Genomic DNA, 9,621 nt, shown 5'->3' on the forward strand with positions numbered 1-9,621 from the left:
AATACATATTTTATTGATGAAAATTATAATATAATTCTATTACACTTATATTTTATATATATTGTTGTACAATATAAATAAATATAATATATTTATTTTGTAAATTTTTCTAAAGTATCTATTACTTATGTTTCATTGTAATATTATATATAAAATATTAATATGTACAAATTGTACTATAAGAATATATTTATAGTAATCCTTATTACTCAAAAGTCTATAATTATTATATATTTATTTAGAAATATTTATTGTACATTAATAAAAATTGTTTTGCTTATAAATAGAATATACCTTAACAAGGAATTATTATTATTGATTATGTATTTTCAATACATTGATTTATATATAATAAATGATATTTTTATTTTAAAAACTACACCAATATGTATATTTTTAAATAATATACTTATTTATATTTTTTATGATATATATAATTGAGCTTTTATATTTAATAAATATATAAATCATTATTCATGTTTCATAAACATTGTATAATTAAAATATTTCTTTAAATTTAATTAAATTAACATAAGCTATTTAATTTTAGCATTTAAATTTTTTTATCTATATAAATGAATTAATAGATTTTTCTATATTTTAGAAATATCATCGATTATTGTCTATTATATAACAATATATAAAAATATACATTCTAATAATTAGTTTATTTTTAAAAAACATTCTAGAACAATTTTTAATCCTATTATCTTTCTTTTAATATATTTTCTCTTTAACTACAATTTTATATTTTGTTACTACTGTGTTAGAATTTTTTATTATAGTTTTGTTAATCAATAAAAATCTATCTTTAGTTAGTTAGTTCATTATATATTTGTATTATGTGTAATCATGTGTGCCATATGATATTTTGTGCTTTCTATAAATACTATCATTTCTTGTTTTTTCAATTGAATTCATTAAATTTAGATATTCTTTATATTTTTTTCTCATCATTCTTCTTAATTTTCCTGGTTTCCTTTGTAAGTAAATACCATAACGTGTATACTAAAAATAAAGAAATAATATGGCATTTATATGAACATATTATTAATTGTTAAATTGTTTAATGAAAGATAATATGCATTATTATAATATATACGTTTACAAAATTAAATTTCCTTTTTACTTTGAATAGAATGAACATTATTATTATTATTGAAAATGTTAATAAAACTACACCTGCCTCATTTGTAGTAGTTGCAACTTGTGCCATTTTCTGTATTCCTTCTTGCTCCTTTATTTTATTAATAAATTGAACATAATCTTCATTATATTCATTTAATAAATTAATAAAACTCTGGTTATTCATGCTTTTAGATATTACAACAAGGTTTTCATATTTTTCTTTACAACTTGTAGCTACTTGGCTCGCTTGAATAAAATCTTTTCTATTAATATATCTTTTTAACTCTTCTAAATTTTCAAACAGTTTATCAAGATATTTCATTGTGTCAAATATAGAATTATTAAGTTTCTGAACATCAATGTTATTACATACAGTTGGCACAGTTATTCTAATTACGCCTTGTCTTTTTTGCATCCACTTAGTGTAGCAGTCATTTGCAGTATCGCACTCGGCTTCATATAATTTCACTAAAGCCTTTAGCTTGTAATAGAAATAATTACAATATGGTCTTATGTTAAATTCTGAATCTCTATTTTTTTTGTCCTTTATGCTTTCTAAATAAGCACCTAGTATAATGCAACTGTCCTGAAAAGCAACTTCACCATATCTCAAATTTATACTCTGTCCAAAATCATTACACAACTTTGAATAATTATTTATATATTCCCAGGTATTATACTTGTTAAAAGAATTAAAATTATTTCTACATTTGGGAAATATTTCCTCAAAATTAAACTAAGAATTGGAAAATAAACGTTTTACAAAAATTTAATATTATATTAAAATCATTAATAATTGTATTTATTTTCAAAATAGAGGTAAGTTTTGAATAACATAAGTAATAATTTTAATAGCGTGTAAATACATACGTCTTGATTTGGATTTATGGTGGAATCCATTATTTTAAAAGAATTCAGATTAATACCAACAATTTTTTATTTTCAGCATATTAAATTATTACGTATTAAACATGTCAGAATTAAAATTATACTGATATCATATATATTAAATTATATAATTTCTTATATTAAAAAAATATTAAATGTTTATATATTTCATTAATTCTGGTCACATTAAAATGACGGAGTATCCTTTTCAGGATCTTTTAATAACATTACATATAAATATATAATAAGAAATATACATTTAAAATGAGAAAGCAATATATAATGATAAATTATAAATATATTCATGTAATATATATATATATAGAGAGAGAAATATTATAATAAAATAACTATAATTTGTACTATCAGATATTAATATATATTTATACAATCAATAATTATTTTATTGTAATTCATATTCAAAATCAATTTTTAATTACATTTAAAATTTTTGTATGAAAGGACATAGTTATAATATGCTTACGGTTATTACTTAGTGCTACAGGTGTATAGTTTCATAATTATGGTTTGGGAACCTTTTTAATAATTTATTTTTTAAAGATGGATTTATTTTCATATAAAAAAAAAAGAAATTCTTTATTACAATTTCACATGATAATTTACAGGCGCTATGTTTAGATAGGGTTAAATATATTTAGTTTTACATATTATTTTATTGTATTTAATATATATTCAATATAACCCTGTATTGCAATAACATATATATATTTTTTATTTGTCTCATATATTTATAATTTGTAGTATTTTTAATTTTATTATATCATTAAATTATTTACTGTTAATGCAATTAGTGTATGAAAGTGTAAAAAATAAACTAGAATTCATAATTATATATATTATTCTTATTGTAATATAATAAATTCCATATTTCAATATTTATTGTGTCAATTTATAAGAATTTAATAAAATAATGATCTAAATTCCATAAAAATATAATTTCACTATAATATAAAATTATTTATTATTTAAAATATGTTATGCTCGTGTAAACAATTTTATACAAAATAGAGGGAATTTATTTGTTATTATAATTATAGATAACGTAAATTAATACTATAATAAATCAGTATACAATTAAATTTTTTTAATGATAAATAAATATTTTTTTACAATTCTCATTCTATTAGATTAATATGAAAGAATATAAATATGCGATTTATTATGGTCCTTTAGTATAGTATTAGTACTAAAAACATTTTAATTATATAATTTTTATAGTTATGATTTTTTTTTTAAAAAGGAACAGCTATATTATATAAATATACAATCTAATATATGTATAAAATTGTACAATTACACATTCTTTCTTTAACATTTACCTAACTTTTGTTAAACATTTTTATAGAAATAATATATTATTTTATTTATAAGTATTGTTATACAAAGAAACTTTTTTTACTTTTAGAAGTGAGGAATCTAAATACTATAAATTTCATACAAAAAAAGTATAGCTTTTTTCTAATAGACTATTATATATTAGTATGACATATACGCTATCTATTATAAAAAAATTAACTTTTTGAATATGGAGTTTTCTCCATATAATAATATTTTTTGCTTTCATATTTATAATACATTTAGAAATGGTTTTTTAATAAAACGTAAATAGTTAGATAAGGTGTTCACTATAATTAGAGCATTTACTCAGGTATAAATGAATAAATTGTCATATAAATCAAATGTTGTATAAAAAGTAAATAAATATTAAGTATAAATCTTGTTTGCTTAACATTATATACTTAAATGAAGAAGAATATATATAAATTATTATTATATATTATATATTATATATGAACATATTAAAATTACTAATAAAAATTGTATATTAAGATAACAAGGTACTTATGTATAAATAATATGATTAGAAATTGTAAACATATGTATATATAAAAATTTAGATATTATTACATAAATTGTATAATTTTTTTAGAATTCTTTTATTTATAAAAATTACATTATAAAAAGGTCTTTTACTGTGCTATTAAAAGGTTTAGTTATTTATTTTAAAATTATGTTACATTAATATAATTCCTTATAATAGTACATGATAATGAACCCCCATATTTTATCGGTATATCTAATAAAAAATAAACGCTGTAGTACTAATTAATATATAAAGTCCTCATTAATGTTACCTCATATAATTATTTATATATATGTTTATATAATTATTCAATTCATAAAGTACTCTTATGGACAAATTAATATATGAATTTTATAGGATAAATTTTTTCCTTTAATCAAATTGAATTGTATTTAAGTTTCATATAATAACACAAGAGTATAACATAAATAAAATGTAAATATATCTAATATCATGATGGATACATAAATAATTCAGATAAAATATTAAAAATGGACTAACAAAAAGCAATCCCATTTATTATTAATTAGATATTATCTAGTATTATAACTTATATAACAAAATATATAGCTATTTTATCTATAATCATTATACAAATTATATTTTATTACATTTTTTAATTTCATATTTTTATAGGAAAATTGGACGCTATAATATTGTACACAATTTTTCATTAAAAGTTTATTATATAAACATAATTTTACTATATTATTACCATGGTATATTTTTTAAAACAAATATGCTAATACATTATTCTTACATGTAACAATTTTTGTATTCACATTTATAAAAACAATTTTAATTATTCTGTTATTCATGGTTTTATTGGTTTTTAAAATTTTATACAGAAATGTACGGCAATACATACACATAATATAGAATATCTGTTCTCATTTATTCTATTTGATCTTTGCATTCTCGTTAATTACATAGTTATATAAAAAAAGTAATTTTTCTTATTGCATTTTTTACAGTTTCAGGAAGGTACAAAAATATAAAATTGACACCTGTACATGTAAAATCCATGTTATAATTTATGAATACAAAAAAATATATTATCAATATTATCTTAATATAAATTACAAATAGTAAGTATTATCAACATATTTTGACGACATTGTTATATGTTACATTGTAGAGTTACCTACATGTAAAATCATATCATTTTGTATTGCACATTCCTTTGTAATATTGGTGTTTTTTTGGATTATTATATTAATACATAATGATATATTATTATGTCTTTTTATTACTTCTTTACATTTCATTCCAATAATATTTTTTATAGATGTCCTTGATTCTGTGAATATATTAAATATTGAAAATTCTGTAATATATTATAGTTCGTTTTCTGAATTAGAATTAAAATAATTAAATTCTTTATTTTTCTCATAAATTATCATTTTATTATAAAATTTATTAATTATATCATTGTGAGATTACATGTGAAATTACATAGTAAATTTCATTAAATATTTGATAAGAAAAATATGTTATGCATATTTCAATTTACAATAACCATATATACTTCAAGTATATATTAACATATTAATATAAATCATACATTATATTCATTATAACTGCATTTATAATTATATATGTATTAATATTACTTTTTCATTTTAGTTCTATATATTTTCCTATCACATTTAATATATGCTAAGCCTCATATATATTATAACTTAGATTATATGCATGTTTAAAATTTTGTAAATTTTTACTATAAAATATAATATTTAATACACTCATTTACATCATATAATAAGTAACCCATCTTCCTACATTAAATATGATATGTATGAAATGTAACAAAATTTTTATTAATATGGAATTGCGTGGAAACTAATATGATACTCAATATTTAGGAAAATGTTGTTGAACAACTATTAAAATTCTAAATATGTATTATTAGATTTTTGATATATTGATAAAGAATATAATATAAAATTATATAATAAATATATCTCAATAATCTTAAAAAATGACGTCTAAATATGTATACTTTTCACAATATTCTTACTTGCATAAATGGAAATATATACAATACTTTATTTAATGAAACAACTATTATAAAAAAGCATAAAGTTATTTATATATACAAAGACAATATTGTTATCAACAATCACATATAATAAAATCCAGTGGAACAAAATATTTCAAAGTTTTAATTATATATATATAAACATATTATTATATAAAATATGATATTATATCTAAAAAAAAAAAATATAGACAGTATAAATACGAAAATATAATATATAATATATATATATTTATTCTATATTACAAATGTGTATACTTAAAAAATATTGCAAAAATGAGTGCATGAATATAAAAAAATCATATAAAAAACTAATTATTGTTATATTATAGTATTGAAAATGTAAATTCATAATTTATTATAAAATTATATAATTGAAGTACATATAATTATAAATTTTAATTTATATAAAAATATGTATAAATATATATATAATGAATATTAATAATATAATATGCATAAGCATATACAATGAAATTTGCGCACAAAATAAAATGTTTTTACTTATATATAAAATTAATAAATAGTACTTAAATAATATATATATATAAAGGTACTTCATAATAAAACACTAAAAAGAAAATATTTTTTAGAAGATAAATATAAATGATTAACATACATCTAAAACATAAAGGACAAGCCTTCGAAACTAATGATAATCTTAAATAATAGTACATTCACATATCCTTATTATATATATGTGATAAATAAAATCAGATTTATATATTTATCTAGTTAAAACTTTTTCTTTTGGTATATTTTATTTTATTTAATAAGCATGATATTTAATAATTTGATATCTATTTTTACAATAAAATTACATGTAATATAACATTATTTTATATATATTCATTATTTCTTGTGCGCTATTTTCTAATCGTTGCAATAATTATAAAAATAAGTAAATTTAGAGAAAACTTATATAGAATTAATATAAATAAGCAGAAAAAAATATGTTAAATAAAGGAACTGTAATTATAATATTTTATTAGAGATTTTCGTATTATTTTTTAATTATGTTTCTTCTACAATATGCATTTTATATATAATTTTATAGCGCCTGCATATTATTGCTCTGCCTTCTGTGTTATTTATCTAATTAAATTTGAGAATATTAAATATTTATTCATTATTTAGTTTGAGTATATATAGATATGTAGGATTTTTTTTAAGAATAAAAAAACTAAATCTATGCTTTCTATATGAAACATAGAATTTTATATATATTTTTTTAAATTTTTATAATTGCGTAAACGTGATATTAATTTATTATAATATAATGCAATTATTTATTTCGCAGAAGTCTCATGTATTAGAACGTATTATATAAATAATTCAACAACAAGAGCGCTCAAAAATACACAATATAAGTATAAATTTAGTTTAAAGTCTTTTTTTAAAAATAAAATATAAGTAAATGTATAATTTTCCTTCATATTATATAAAGTGCAAAAAAATTATAATTTATTAAAGGAAAAAAAAAAAAAGTAATAAAAAATTGGACAAAAAAAAATAAATAAAACAAATCCAAAATACTTTATCGAATTAATGACAAGTTTTATTTTTCATATACCATATATTATTAAAAGACATATGGCGTTATTTATGGATATGATAAATATGACCTAATATGATATATACAGTTTTACAGAATTGTATATGAATTATGTGTACTTGTATACATATATATAGTTAATATGCATATATAATAAATAGAAATGTGTGATTCAATAGATTTAAACTATAAATTTAATAATATATATCATAAAATTTAATTAAACTACATTTAATCATTAACGATGTTTGTAATTTTTATATGTATAAACATATTAGTTTGCATTATATATTAAAATTTTATAAATATAATGCATTCCATTGTGCAGAAAAGTTATAACAATTTAAGCAACAGCACATTAAATCAAGAAGAATGCAAAAAGCACATTTAGTATTTTTTATTCAATATACATAGGTATAGTGAATAAGACTTTAAAAATTATTAATTTATTTTATTCGAATCATGTATTCGTAATTATAAAAAAATTATATTCATTTTTCTTTGTTACATAATAATAATTATTTTATTTATATGTGGGTTTATTTAAAGTATTAGTAAGAAGATGACTTACAACACTCTATATGTGCTTTAAATATAATATTTTCTTCTAATTATACTTTTAATAATAATATTAATTTGCATTATATAATATTTGATATTCATTATTTCTTAAATTGGAATTGGACATTTCAGATAGATGCAATATATTACATTCTTTATCTGTAATATTATATATTTCTGTTTTATCCATATTTGTACATAGAAGATTTCGTCCATATGGAGTAAACTAACTTATAATGAGAAAAATTATTACATAAATTTCGTATTTATTTATGATAAATTTTTTCATATGAATATTTTTATAAATATTATATTATTGTATAAGCATATACATGTAATATAATTAATAACCTTATACAAAATAAATAGGAAAAACGATATTGCTAATGTTGAAACTATAGGAATTAATGTAAAAACTGTTGTATTATTTGTTTGGAAAGAAGGTAATGTTTTAGTTGTATCTTCTCCACAGTGCACATTTAAATTTTGTGAATCATATTTTTCTTTTATATTTATTAATTCTTTACAAAAATATGTGTTGCTATCGTATTTACATGTATCCATATGTTTTTTATATATTTTGGCACACTTCTTGGCACAGTCACAATATTGTGTACATGTATTAATTATACCATTTGTATGATTAAGCATTGAGAACATGTCATATAGATCTTTGAGATTTGACATTACATCATCTGTAACAATAGTGTTAAAATATTTTTCACATATATCCCTATGGGTTGTATCATCAGCATTGATCAATTCTTTATAAAGACTTTTAACTTCACCTACATATTTCTTATTATTATAATAATATAGCCAATAATACAAATATATACAACTCGAATCGTTAAGCAGTGTAGGGTAATAACTTTGTATTCTACTAGTATATCTCTGTAATTCTTCGCATATTGCCTTAATGTGAGTAACTAATTTTGCTATATAGTTTTCATTAAGTCCATTACAATTACCAGTCTTTACCTCATCTACACTGGATGTTGCTTTTTCCATAATAGACTGCAAATTAGGAAAATCCTTTGCTAATTCATACTGGGAATAAATAAAAAATTATTTTATAATAAAAATTATAAATTACTAAAATTCTTTTTATTAATTTTATATAATAATATTATATAAAAATGTTATAATTTAGCTATTTATATTATAATATTTAAGATGTACAATATTTTTAGCCATATCCCATATGTTTATATTTCTCTAAAGAATGCCTCGAGAAGAACAATGAAATATATGGGAATATATATAATGTTTTAAAAAATTAAAATTAATATTCTGAAGTAAAAGAATTTTTTCATCTTATTTAATTATAAAATTGATATAAAATTTGAATGAACATCTTGATTATTAAATTTTACACATAAAAAAATAAATAGCAACAATTGTAACATATATATTATACTTTTTACATATTTTAAGGAACAAACATAAATATTATTTGCTATAATCACAATAAATTAAAAAAATACGTTCATTGTGTCATTTTTTCAATGTATTAAAATTATGTATTTTTACTAATTGAATAAATACAAGAAAAAAAAATAA

At 18.2% G+C, this 9,621-nt stretch overlaps 2 protein-coding genes across 2 annotated transcripts; both read right to left on the minus strand.

The window, feature by feature from the left end:
• Nucleotides 1-840: 840 nt before the first annotated feature.
• Nucleotides 841-2,028, minus strand: PGO_000240 (variable surface protein; the record flags this gene model as incomplete). The annotated part of the gene is made up of 3 exons (XM_028690734.1): nt 841-1,008; nt 1,130-1,864; nt 1,999-2,028. The coding sequence occupies 3 exons, from the start codon at nt 2,026-2,028 to the stop codon at nt 841-843; spliced, it is 933 nt and encodes a 310-aa protein (XP_028546535.1).
• A 6,100-nt stretch (nt 2,029-8,128) lies between these two features.
• PGO_000245 (variable surface protein) lies at nt 8,129-9,255 on the minus strand (the record flags this gene model as incomplete). The annotated part of the gene is made up of 3 exons (XM_028690735.1): nt 8,129-8,284; nt 8,410-9,108; nt 9,241-9,255. 3 exons carry the CDS (start codon nt 9,253-9,255, stop codon nt 8,129-8,131), a joined length of 870 nt encoding a protein of 289 aa, XP_028546536.1.
• Nucleotides 9,256-9,621: the final 366 nt, after the last annotated feature.

Source organism: Plasmodium gonderi (assembly GCF_002157705.1).
Source record: "Plasmodium gonderi DNA, contig: Pgo-contig_22, whole genome shotgun sequence".
NCBI classification, from domain to species: Eukaryota; Apicomplexa; class Aconoidasida; order Haemosporida; family Plasmodiidae; genus Plasmodium; species Plasmodium gonderi.